At 37.2% G+C, this 13,415-nt stretch overlaps 1 protein-coding gene across 3 annotated transcripts; it reads right to left on the bottom strand.

Annotated features, from left to right (window-relative positions):
- Positions 1–1,448: 1,448 nt before the first annotated feature.
- On the bottom strand, positions 1,449–12,973 carry slc35f2 (solute carrier family 35 member F2). Of its 3 annotated transcripts, XM_053649274.1 has the most exons (10): positions 12,383–12,973; positions 11,561–11,744; positions 9,811–9,934; positions 7,901–8,073; positions 6,143–6,270; positions 5,490–5,649; positions 4,669–4,825; positions 4,229–4,281; positions 3,407–3,561; positions 1,449–2,336 (listed from the first exon to the last, which is right to left on the bottom strand). In XM_053649274.1, the coding sequence occupies exons 3-10, from the start codon at positions 9,924–9,926 to the stop codon at positions 2,088–2,090; spliced, it is 1,191 nt and encodes a 396-aa protein (XP_053505249.1). In that variant the 5' UTR covers positions 9,927–9,934; positions 11,561–11,744; positions 12,383–12,973; the 3' UTR covers positions 1,449–2,087. The 3 variants fall into 3 exon arrangements, with proteins under 3 accessions (XP_053505249.1, XP_053505250.1, XP_053505251.1); XM_053649275.1 differs by lacking the exon at positions 11,561–11,744; XM_053649276.1 differs by lacking the exon at positions 12,383–12,973 and having other exon boundaries at positions 11,561–11,762.
- Positions 12,974–13,415: the final 442 nt, after the last annotated feature.

Below are 13,415 nucleotides of genomic sequence, written 5' to 3'. Positions count from 1 at the left end.
AAAGCAACCAAGAGGCCAATAGTACAGTAACTGGAGAGCTCCATAGCTCAGATAGGAGAAGCTGTCCACAGGACAGCCATAGCCTGGACACTCCACAAAGCTGAGGCTGCCAAAAGGTATGTTGGAGACGGCGCAAACATGTGCATAAAGGTTATTTTGTTCTGGCCAAAATGTGGGTTTTTTTTACCATGACACAAAGTGCTACTTTTGGCAGAAACGATCACACTTGCTCATCACTCTGAGAACATCACCCATACAGTAAAGCATGGCTGTGGTAGCATCACGTTGAGAATTACACTCGGTTGCATCTCTGATTAATGTAAATAATTAACTAACTATTAAAATCAATATTAATCCAATTCAGTACATTTCAATTCCAGGTTGTAACACTACAAAATGCGGAAATGTTCAATGGGGTTACTACTTATTAATCTTAAAGCACTGTAGGTGCAGGTTGTGGGTATACAATTTACTGACTAAAGCCCATTTGTTCTTCTGCACAATCCATCAGCCCTTTTTACTCCATCTATTAACTGAAATTGCCTGTCAGTGACATGATCATGGCATGGTAATGGTAAAACCCTGAGGGGTAGTGGTAGCTCAGTGGTGGCTCAGTAGTTAAAGGGTCTTGATTACTGATCAGAAGGTCAGGAGTTCAAGCCCTACCACTGTTGGAGCCCTTGAGCAAAGCCCTTAACCCTCAACTACTCAGTTGTATAAACGTAAGTTGCTCTGAATAAGGGCATCTGCCAAATTCTGTAAATGTAAATTTAATGTTTGTGTGCGTGTTAGTATATCAAGCATGTCGGGGTTTTTAAAACACTGCGTTGAACACTTACTGCACTTTATTATACACATCTGCATTGTTGGGCACCTTGTAGGCATACAGTTCGAGGATAAGTGTCTAATAAATGAATAAATGTAAATGTAGAGATTAAGCTATATAGTGTGTCAGGGCGTTCCATGATTGGGGTGCCATTTGTGTTGAAATTAAATTTACAAAAAATGTATTTTAAATAAAGCCAGGACTAGACTGTTCGTCATTCTCCTCTGCTCTCACTCATCAGATGTTTCAGCCTGCAGACCTTCTGCAAACTCTAGAGACTGCTGTGTGTGAAAATCCCAGATCAGTAGTGTCTGAAATACTCAAACCAGCCCATCTGGCACCAACAGCCATGCCATGGTTAAAGTCGCCAAGATCACATTTTTCCCCCTCACCATTCTGATGTTTGATTTGAGCAAGCAAGTCTTTAAAATGTTCTTATGCAATTAGCATGAATTCTAGTTAACTACATTTTGTGTATCTGCTAATTCTATGCTAAAAAAAAAACAAACCTCTCAAACCTATTACTTTCAACCATGTTATAATCCATATGGTCAATGTTTTCATACATTCAATGTTCATTATTAAAAGTATAACAGTATAAACAATATCAAGAGACAATATATAAACAAAGTTATTTATTAAATACTCAGCATATAAATAAAAAAAAGTGCTTTATCTTACAGCTGGTACATCTGCTTTGAGCAGTTAAAACTTTATATACTGACCAAAATAAGTCACTTTGTGACAAGAATTTAAGCACCAATGGAACGCAACTTCATGAGGCGATAATATTCTAGATTTAAAACAACATTCAGAAAAGCAGCTTTTTTTTTAATCTTACAGATGTTTAAATATTTTAGCATCATTATTAATGGAAACACTGTATTTGTTTTGTATACTGGCACACAACATAAGAGGATTTGACCATGTGCCAATCAGCTGCGACTTTTATAATCATGTGTAACCACTGACTATTACAATAACGTAAAACCCTGTTTCTGACCTTAAAGAAATATTCACTGCTAATTACAACAGAGTGCAACACGTAAACTTCAGACTAAATAAAATAACATCTAAATGTACTGATCAGACATATTCAGTAAAAAAAAAAAAAAACATTATACACTGTAAAAGCTGATTCCAATCAAACAAAATCAACAACAACAATACAATAACTTTTAGTCAGTCAAAGTAAAAAGGGCACTGCTTTTAAAAATCAGGCATATCCAACACTGTGCACTCTACATTGTAGAGCATCATGTTACACAATGCATTTCAGTGCACAGAGGGTTGTACAGGGTTCTGTGTGTCCACACTTCTCCTCCTGCTGTCCATCTTGCTGACAGTCCAGCACAGTCTCTCCATCTCCCTGCACCACCTCTGCCGTGGCCACGCTCTGATAAGCACTCTCGGTGGCGTCACATGGAGCTGGTGTGTAAGTGGGAATGACGTTAAACAGGATGAAGCCGATGGTGATCACCACAAATGACACGATGTACAGGACCGAGAACTGTAGAAAAAAGAAATAGTCAGAGTTTACACCACGTAACTGATATGAAATGGAGAGCATCTTGCGGAAAAGTAAGTAAAGCCAAGGAAGCAGAATTGGCCATGCTCTCTGGTAGGGAGGGATGGCTACTCACACTCTCCCCTATCAATCACAGCAACATTAGCCAATCATGGGTGTCTGAGAGCTCATGTAGGCTAAAGAGGGCAGATCGCGCGTTCCTCGGAGTCTGTTACTCTGCCCTGTGAAGCAGCACGAGCACCAGTTTGAAAAATTGTAGTTGACCATCTTCGCGTGTCTCGGAGAAAGCATGTGTTTGAATTGGCAGTTTCTCAACATCGACAAAAACCCAACTGGGCTTGTTAAAGGGTTATTAAAAGGCTGCACTGACCATTTGAGTTAGCCAGCGGTGTTCCTTAAAATTACACAGAAACTATGAATTTGCCTTCACTGAGATTCTGCCTTGAAATATAGACAAAATAAATAGCCTTAAAACACAGCTGTCAAATACTGCCTTGAATTTCTTACAATATCAGTACAGTGCATAAATACTGCAGTATACAGTATTATATAACTGATTAATTGCAAATGTCTAATGACTATAAACCAGAGTAAACATGCCATTAACTTGCTCCTATTTCTACTTGAACTTTTGCAGGTCTACAGCTGCTGTACTGGTAATTCCTATAAATATTGCACTTATTATAATATATTATATATATATATTAACACACACAATAATATAGATATTTATTTATTATAGTTATTACACTATACATATGATTATTGGTACATAACTGCCTTATGAATCAATGTTTATATTTTATACTGTACAGAAAATCTTCCATAGTACACATATAATTTATGGCAACACTGGACATTTGAGGTACAGCGTTTCTTATTATGTATATAGAGTTTGTATTGTTTTTATTATATTTTTGATTTTATATTTTGTATGTACTGAATTGGGTGTTGCAATCCATTTTTGTTATACTTGTACAAAATGAACAATAAAAAGGTCTTCCACTTGGGCCAGCCCACTGCCCGTAGTATATCAGAAAGCCGAAACTCACCATGTAGTGAAAGAGCACGATGCCGCAGAACAGACTGAAGAGATCAGCCGTTAGCAGCGAGAGGTTCACCGCTGTAGCACTGGTCATCTTCACCACCACAGGCATGAAACTGTACAGGCAATACATGCAAAGCACAAAGCCGATGAAGAGCAAGCCTGTGGAGAAACATTAACAGCTGGTTATGGTATGAATTCCTGATTCTGATTGGTCAGAAGGAGTTGATTAATCTTTTGTGACAGCAGCTCGGACAATAATGCAGCCGCAAATCACGGGGTTATGTCAATATAGTAATAGTTTATTCACAGGGACTCGTATGGAGGACACGCCACATAACCTATAGATTAAAAAAATATATATGTATTGTTATTTAAAAAAAAAAAAAAAAAAAATCTGTGAGGAGACATTTGCGCTTTACTGTTTCTTGGTAATGACAAGCTGCATTTTTTTGTCTCAAGTAAAAAGGAAGGCTGGTGAGGGAGCAACTCCTGCTATAACAGACATCATAACAGAAACTTGTTTAGCAGGTGTTCCATAATATTTAACACAACTATAAATGGAGAAAAAGTACAATGTGTCATTCCTTAAAGAATTAAAATGGTTAGTGTTGACATAGTCAGACTGCTGTGGTATTAAAAGAATAAATCACTTCAGGACCTGCAGTTATAGGAAAATAATAACTTTGGGGTGTTCTCACTAATGCCGCTTCGTCTCACCACCCAGTCACTGATTATTTTCTATAACAGCACTGCCCTCAAGTATTTTATTTCTTACATCATAAGCAATATTAGTAAAAACTAATAGCACTAATGTGAATGTGCTCACATATTCTCCAGTCCCAGCTGATCTTACTGACTGCACCGCCCTCAAGTACAGCCCTAAAGGACAAAAGGACACACAGGATTAAATACATTCTGAATTACTGACTCATCAAAAGTAATCACGGTTATAACTGTTAACAGTATTATACGGTGTTCGATTTTTATAAATGCTCATAATTGTTATAAACACAAGCAGGAAATCCAACTGTATCTGTGCTCAAGATATTTGCAAAGCTCAACATTAACAAAGCTGAAACAAAACTACTAAAAATGCTCAAGTTCAGGAAGTCAGGAAGGATATCCATTTAAAAGAAAGAACAATAAGCAAATGTAGGCATCAGTAATCTTGATGGTTACACAGCTCAGACACATTTGATGCACATCGCACTCATTTTAAAAAATCCTCCCACCAGCTCAAGGTGACATTACAGTGAAGTGAGTTACATTTGTACACCACTGATCAGCGTCCCAAAAAGTCCAATCATGCCCAAGAACTCCACCCTGCTCAGGTTCTTCACCGTGTACTCCTGACCCACGTTAGACACGGCATACAGAGCAGCACTGATCAGCACCAGGCCGTCACCCAGTAACACATCAGAGTCTGATGGACACAAAGAGACAGGAAATAAAGACGGAATTTTGGTATAAATGCAATTACAACTTCCATGAAATCCTCACAGGATAGATACATTTCCACCAAAGGATGATGCACAAATTCGGGCTTTATTTTGTGCATTCTGTGAAATCAAAATTTCCATTTAACTACTTAAATTAGTTTTAGCCGAAACAAAAAAATATGCTAAGGCTACATGATGCTGAGAGACTATTGTAAGCTTTTCTAAGCTCTAGATTAGACTAAGTCGGGGTGAACAAGTCAAAATGCAGAGATAATGTCTGGGCTCTTAGTGTTTTACTCATAGTTGCCTTTCAGACTAGTACTACTTCCTGTTGGCCTTTGTAAACAAAAGGTTTTCATTTAACATGGAAATTTCCTACGTTTATCTATGCCTTAACCAATCAGAATCATTCAACCTGACGTAACGTCTAGCTTCGTGATTGTGGGAAAGTATAATCATGGCCGTAATGAGTGGCATAAAATGGTCTTAAAATGACAATAATATTGTTTATCGACAATATGTCAACTTCCATATGTAAAGCTTATTAGATTATTACGAACAAGTTACAAGAGCAACAACAACAATAATTTTTTTTTAAAAACATAAAAGGAAAAAGGCAGTGTATAATAGCTGATGGGGAGTACCCACTTGACCCCTGGTCTCTTCCAGCAAGCAGGTCGGCTCCCACCATCGCTCCGACCCCAAGCACACACACGGCCACGGCGATGAAGTGCAGCAGCCTGTAACGGGTCTTCAGGAAGAACCACGAGAGCACCATCAGCACCGGGATCACGAAGCAGTCCAGCAGCTACAACACACAAAATAGCTGATGAGTACACAGTCCCATTTAAACTTAAAAAATAATAAGTATTATTATTAGCTTTGATCAAACTTCTTTAATATTTATTTTAATAATGAAAATGTACATTCACTTTGCAGTTACTGATGCAAAAGGAAGTTTTAAAGCTAACACAATTTTATTCAAGTTTAAAATAGTACAGTTGTGTACACAGAAACCTGTAAAGATGGGGATGAAAACGCAATGGGATGAAAATGTTAATGCCACAATGTACAGAAAATGAGAACAGACAAACAAATGGCTCTAGATAGAAGGATGGGGCTCAATAGTTACAGTTGTGCTCATAAATTTACACACCCCTTGCAGAATCTGCAAAATGTTCAACTACAGTATTTCACATAACAGATGTTTACATATGATAATGATTCTGTACATTAAATAGTTCATGTTACATTAATTGAAGAAACATGTTAGGAAATGAGCTGAGAAAATGAAGCAATACCTGAATGCTTGTAAGTGTAGTGAACTGGTAAGCCTTCACAACTGTGTAGTTTGCCTCAACATCTGTGAGTGCCAGCAGCAAATACTTCCACCACCTCGATTTCAATATCTGAAAAAAGCTCTCATCTCCTGGGCAGAAGGGAACAGATTCAAATCAGGAAACTGAAAAGCTTTAAAAATGGCACATAACCATAAAGTAATAACATGAAGTGAGCTGTATAGTATTTTCCAGACAACAAAGTACCCTATAAAGCACATTTTAATACATTTTTCTCATTTAAAATTATGTAAATACAGTAAGTTAACTGTGTAGGTCTGTTTAATCCCCCGAGTCAAAATATCTAGAGATTATTTGGTCAAAAGAAGAAATTGACCAATATTTTGCTGTATCATCTCCAATAAGTATAGTTCACTGATGTTAACCATTTCCTTGCTTACTGTTATTTAAGTAAAGAATAAAACATGGAGTCCGCAGTATGTATAGGAAAATCATCCATAATGGGCTGGTGTGAAACCGTTATCAAACAGAAGCTTTGCCCATAAATTTTTCCCCCATAATAGTGTCCTATTATGTTTTATTCCTCTTATACCACATCAATTTGCCAACAACTACATTTGTTTTTATTTTAAATAAACATCATGCATGATAAGTTGAGTTTCTAACACATTATAATGTTAATAGCAAAGAAAGTCAGCTTCAGTTGGAAGAGTCTGTTGTCCAGTGTATATTTCTCTAGATCGAATAATAAATGCAGAATAACTGTTTAGGAATTTTAGAACAAATCTTATGTATAAGTTATTAAATATTATAATATTAATGTGTGACATGATACATGCTACAACTATATACAGTGCCCTCCACTAATATTGGCACCCTTGGTAAATATGAGCAAAGAAGGCTGTGAAAAATTGTCTTTATTGTTTAACCTTTTAATCTTTTGTTCTAAAATTCACAAAAATACTCTGCTCTCATGGATATCAAACAACTGCAAACAAAACAGTTTGTCTTTCCATCCATCCATCTTCTATACCGCTTATCCTTTTCAGGGTCACAGGGAAACTTGGAGCCTATCCCAGGGAGCATGGGGACAGTTTGTTTTTTGTAAACAATACTTTGTTAAATATAGGTGTGCAACAATTATTGCCACCTATTTGAATTCATATGAGAAAAATATATGTGAAATAAATTCCCACTGATATGTTTTTAGTTTTTTGTACACCTGGGAGACTAGGAACAGGAAATTGTTCAACCATGACTTCCTGTGGTTTTCTATGGGTTTCAAGTCTGGGATGGCCATGGCAGGACCTTGATTTTGTGTTCAGTAAACCGCTGTTGGAAAGGGGTCAAATATGCAGAAAAGGATTTTTTTTTGAGGATTTTTCTTCAGAACAGCAGGCAGTTTAACTACTCAGGACAAACAAGGGACTCATGAACAACTATCACAAAACAAACATGGTAGTTGATCATCCAGCTAACAACACAGTATTAAGAATCAAGGGTATGTAAACTTTTGAACTGGTTAATTTGTGTAAATTCAATTATTATTGTGTCTCGTGGACTAGATGTAAACATCTGATTATGTGAAATGGCTTATTCAGGGCAGTACTTAAAAACAAAATGCAATTTTTATGATCTCTCTTACTATTATTTTTAATTATTCACATTTTGCAGATTCTGTGAGGTGTATGTAAATGCATGACCTCAACTGAATAGCATGATATTTAGCAGCTATCAGTATAGACTGGATCATCTTTGTACCTCTCCTGAGTGATAGAGTGGTGGTGTAGGTTAGGAGCAGCAGAGCATAGTTTAGGAAACTCTGCAGCATCGGAGTCTCCACATGAGCTTCCGCCAGATACTGACTGGTCACAGCCGTCCCACAGATCAGCATGGACAGGACCTGACCCAACAGGACCGTCTTCAGGAGGTGGCTGGGGAGTGAATACAGAGACAGAATGACCACTAGACTCCACCAACATATTACAACAGTTATGTCTGATCTTTAGATCTGCTGATAAAGGAATTAAGGAATTAAATGACACACAAATCCTAATCATCAATCAGTGCTTGAAAATATGTATATTATTCAATTACTCAAGTGGCCTGCGAGTTTTTTTAACATCCTCTCTGATACAATTTGAAAATTTGCATCAAAGGAATTGCAAAAGAGGAGTATATTAAAAGTGGGTGGGAGATTTTTCTTCTTTCTTTTTTTTTTTTTTAAATGAGAAGCATGACTCACCACTATGGTATGTGCCGTTATAGGATAATTAACAAAGACGGTGTTTTGTGATGCCTGACGCGAAGCAGCTTTACTGTGACCACCATAAAGTTGATTATTGTATGTAAATGTCCCCGAATGTTTTACTCTTCTTATAACTACAGCAATTTGCGAACGCTAACTATTTTATACTTATTAATGAACACCACAATGGATATTTTATTCATTTACAGTTACATTAAATGTCATGGAATGTCTGACCATCTGACAGCATCTCTTTTTTTAGTAAGATAAAATAATACAGCTCTAATGCTGACTGTTACAAAGCGCTGAAACTGGAGACTCCTTCCATTAACGTTAAATGAACATATAGTTACAGAAATATTCTTCTTATCAATGACTCTACATTTTTCTTTGTTAAAGAACAGGATTTATTATTAGCCTTAGTTTATGTGGAGCATCCACATTACAAGTCCCTGTGAATGAGTTGTTACTATACAAACAATAAGGTGTGATAATTAGAACACACGCATTTGCCTCGCAGACAGAACTACTGTCAGAGCTGCTGGTACAAATAATTAACCAATGCCTTTTGACCACTCAGAAGGCACTGGAGAATTTAACACAGTTACATATTTAAGTAGAGGTGTAATGACATCACGATACGACGCGTCAAAAATGTGATGACGTGCATCGTGGAAACGTGCTATATCAGATTTTCAGTAATTATGCATGTAATGCAATTGCACTGTTTAAACACCAGAGGTATTTTATTTATATAGAGTTAAAATATATAGAGGGCATGCAGGGCACATGATCGTGTTCTTTCACGGAGACCCTGTGAGATCTGTATAGATCAACAGCTCCGATAACTCTGGAATGCAACAACCAACATGAATGAAACATCATAAGATTACACTACCATTATGACTGTTAAAAAGAGCTCTTAATGTTTTTTTAAAAAGCTATCGATCTCCACACCTCTGTGATCTATGGTGTCTGAGAAAGAGGCTGTGGAAACCGGGCGACTTTGGAGCTCTATTTCTGCTACAGCGCTCATTATGTCTCAGACGATCGTTGTCCCCAGGTCAATGATCTTTGTTTATTTAACAAAATTTTGGGGGAGTATAAATAAATAAATCTGTACATTTATTTTTTTATTTTTAAGATATGCTGAATCTGGAATACATTTTGTTTACAACATCCTCTGTTCATAGCAATCTTTTCATTTGTTTACAGTTTCATACAAACAAAAACACACATTGTTGATTAGCATTGGTTGTTATAGAGTCTTTTTGTCATAATTTTTCTTCTGAAAATCTAATTTATTCGACTCGTGAACGCAGTATCGTGAATCGAATCGTGGCCCAAGTGTATAGTTACACTGCTATTAAAAATAGTCTTTATGTCTGTCATTGCACAGCATTTAGTATGATGAGAATCTTACCAATTAAAAACATCTTTCAGCAGGAGGTTCCTCGGTCCACAAACCAATGCTCTCCAGCTCCCAGGAGCTCTCAGACCCACACGGTCAGGGGGTCTGCATCCCTCCTCACGCTCCATAACTCCGGCTGAAAAGAACCAAAAATTACAGCGGAGGATTTAAGATTTATTGAGTCTGTATGCAAGAACCACAATGAGCCAGGAAGCAGCCAGAATTCTTTAATCTCTTAAAGAATTTAGAGCTCATTAATGTGGACCAACAGAAACTGCAACTTCAACAGTCAGGCTTCTCAGAGACAAACTTGTAACTGCAACCAAAATGCTCATCACAGAACTCTTGAAATTCAAGCTACAACTACAAGACTGCAAAGAGTGACTAAGAGCATGTTTTGAACAATAATGATGATAATAATAATAATAATAATAATAATAATAATACATAAAAGTTATGAGCACTTAAAACAAATCTTCTTTTAATCTATGTCTATATTGAATGAACGTTCCTAGCTTGAACTTACTTCCTATTTCAACAATTATCCACAGGACTCGGTAAAGCTGTAAAGCAAGGGTTCTCAAAACTTTTTGTAGCCAAGCAACTCTTTAACTGTAAAACAGACTTCACAGAGCCACTCAGTACAGATTTCAATGATACTCTTAACTATTTACAATGTTAAGCTTTTTAATCAAAAGTGTGTAGTAATACTATGGCTAAGTACTCAAGCCCTAGAGCTTTTCTTTTTCCTAGAACAAGTTTGTATTTGTATTGCAGGTTTGTATTATATCCATTCAAGTAAGCAGTCAAACAGGACAAGTAGTACGTAAAAACAGAATAAAAGAAAAATAGAAGAAATGCAAAAAACAACAACACATAGCTCAGTTAAAATGATAGGGAAAAGGAAAATCAAAAACAGTAAAAAAAATTTTTAAAACAGTTTCTTTATCAGGCTTAGACGGTGGAAGAGAGAACACTGAGTGAACATGTACAATATACAAAAAAAAAAAAAAAAAAAAAAAAAAAACCCAAAACCATTTCTTTTTTTTTTTACACCTAAACACATTAGGGCTTTTCACACTAACATTTCACACTGCTCATACTTTACCCGGGGTTAACAGTTAATCCTGGGTATTCATAATCTGACGTTTTACACTGTACATTCCTAAACCCTGGTTTAATGTTCTCATTTGCATATTTGCAGTGTCAACAACTAAGATTGGATAAAATGGATACTTTTCTGACTTGTTTTCTCTCCTCTTCACTCCAGTTGACACATTTTCATCACCATTTGACATCATTTTTTTATTCACCCCCTGAAACGCTGCAACTACGAACACAACACGTGAGGTTTCTGTGACTGTACAAAGCATGCGATTGAACAGCATGCCCTGTTCAATTTCTGACTGTTGCTAAGCGTCCAACACCGCATCGTTTCACGATACGCGTTTGACACTGCAATGCGGGGTCAATGCCGCAAAAGCGCTGCTTCTAAATTACAAGTGAAACGTTCCTCTACCCGCCGTTAAAAATATATGCAATATTAAATATTACTGCGAAAATATTTCTCTTTTGAATGTTGGTCTGTTTTCTCCCAGAAAGGTCACTTTTTTTTTTTTTTTTTAAACATGTCCTTAACACGTTTAACATGTTCAAATATACTCTTTACATTTTAACATCCTATTAAACACTCGTATAGAAACCATACACAATATAAGCCACTATATGTGCTTTTTGAACATCCCAATCCAGATTTATTCACCTGTTTGCTGTTATAATACGCTCCACTCTTCTGGGAAGGCTTTCCACTTGATTTTGGAGTGTGACTGTGGGGATTTGTGCTCATTCAGCCACAAGAGCATTAGTGATGTTGGACGAGGAGGTCTGGGGTGCATTCGGGGTTCCAGTTCATCCCAGAGGTGCTCAATGGGGTTGAGTTCAGGGCTCTGTACAGGACACTCAAGTTCTTTCAAACCAACCTTGGCAACCCATGTCTTCATAAACCTCGTTTTGTGCACAGCAGCATTGTCATGCTGGAACAGGTTTGGGACCATTCACTTAAGCGAAGGGAAATTGAAATACTACAGCATACAAAGACATCCTATACTTTTACAGCTGTGGGCTTCCAACAGTTTGAGGAAGAACCACATATGGGCATGATATCAGGTGTTCACATACTTTTGCCCATATAGTGTATTTAGACAGCAAGTCTAATCAATAAATAGCTGTGTTTTATCCAATCCCCCGACCCCAGAACAATAAGTGAACACGTGGTCAAGGTCAAAAAATAACTTTTTAAATTAGTCACATCACACTCGACATGATGTAAAACAATAAAAGCAAGAACGACACACATTTACAGTCGGATACGGCCAATAAATACATATCAAGCTAACTAAATGCCTTCATTGATGTGGATAAAGCTAGCACGCGAGCTAGCTAAACTATTCAAAACGATTCAGTAGAAAAATCCAGAATTATGTTTCAGCTACAAGCAAAACCTGTATTATGACTGTGTGTTTCACAGCACTTCGTTTTAACGACCAGCATATTTAACCGGATTTAAGAAAAGAGCATCATTTACCTACGCTCAATCAATACATCTCGCGGGCAGCTCCGAGTCCCATGTGGTAACGAATCAGTAACAGCCACGATTTCCGCAAGAACTCGGCTTTATCTCAAATCCCCCATACAGGTCCAATGCAGAGCGCAAAGACTAACAGCTCATATACCCTATCTAGTGCACTTTATCAGCAATATGGCGTAATTTGGAACGTGACATATTGCTCAAGGGTTGCATATTTGTTTGAAAAGCCCCGCCCCTTTTCCTTACATCTCAGCCGACTTCGCGAGTAAACCGGCAAATCAGAGACAGCACTGATGCAAGTTTATGAATATTAATCAGCCCTTGCTTCCCGATATGTGATTGGCTGAGGTGAGAAAGTGTTGCTGAAGCAGCCGCTGAACATTATCATACATTTGGTATTAGCCTTTATGTTATAGGTCTACAATTCTAATGACTAGGTACATCAGGCAAATATGTAGCATGTATTATTTATTTATTTATCTATTTATTTATTTATTTAAACATTATATATATACACGTGTGTGTGTGTGTGTGTGTGTGAGATGGGGTTGCAGGGATGGTGGAGCTATACCTCTTTGAAATGAGTTTGTGCAGGTTGGGGATGTCTGAGTTACACAGTGCTAATGGTCCTCTTGTCTTTGCATTAGAATTTGCATTAGAAGCAGCATTTTAAAAAAACCCCATCGATCACGCGTGTACTCTCGCGAGATCTGGAAGGCGTGAACTAGCACGCGAGAAAAAATTAAACGATCATGCCGACGTCTCATTTCCTGAAAGCAGGTGGTACCCGGATTTTTTGTAAGTGGCAGGTTCTAAATACAACGATTAGTTTGATTTTGGTAGATTTGTTCTCTAAAAGTTACTATATAAAAAGATTGACAATTTTCAGTACGAGTATAATGGAATTAATAACTGTGTAAATGCTTCAAGTGTCCACTAGGGGGCTCCAGGGGCTATAAAATATAGGACTGTCCTACAACATTGTGGAAGAACCAGTAAAAGCCATAAAAATAATGCTCATATAAGTCAA

The sequence above is a fragment of the Ictalurus furcatus genome, chromosome 18 (genome assembly GCF_023375685.1).
Source record: "Ictalurus furcatus strain D&B chromosome 18, Billie_1.0, whole genome shotgun sequence".
Classification (NCBI taxonomy): domain Eukaryota; kingdom Metazoa; phylum Chordata; class Actinopteri; order Siluriformes; family Ictaluridae; genus Ictalurus; species Ictalurus furcatus.
This window is presented reverse-complemented; position numbering and strand designations above follow the sequence as displayed.

What these genes read in the sequence shown, in the direction of transcription:
- slc35f2 (XM_053649274.1), bottom strand. Translation starts at nt 9,926, where the DNA reads ATGGAGCGTGAGGAGGGATGCAGACCCCCTGACCGTGTGGGTCTGAGA. An exon ending in CACTCTATCACTCAGGAGAG is followed by an intron (nt 6,271 to 7,900) that starts GTACAAAGATGA and finishes CCTTCTGCCCAG; the next exon opens with GAGATGAGAGCTTTTTTCAG. An exon ending in TGGAAGAGACCAGGGGTCAA is followed by an intron (nt 4,826 to 5,489) that starts GTGGGTACTCCC and finishes TGTGTCCATCAG; the next exon opens with ACTCTGATGTGTTACTGGGT.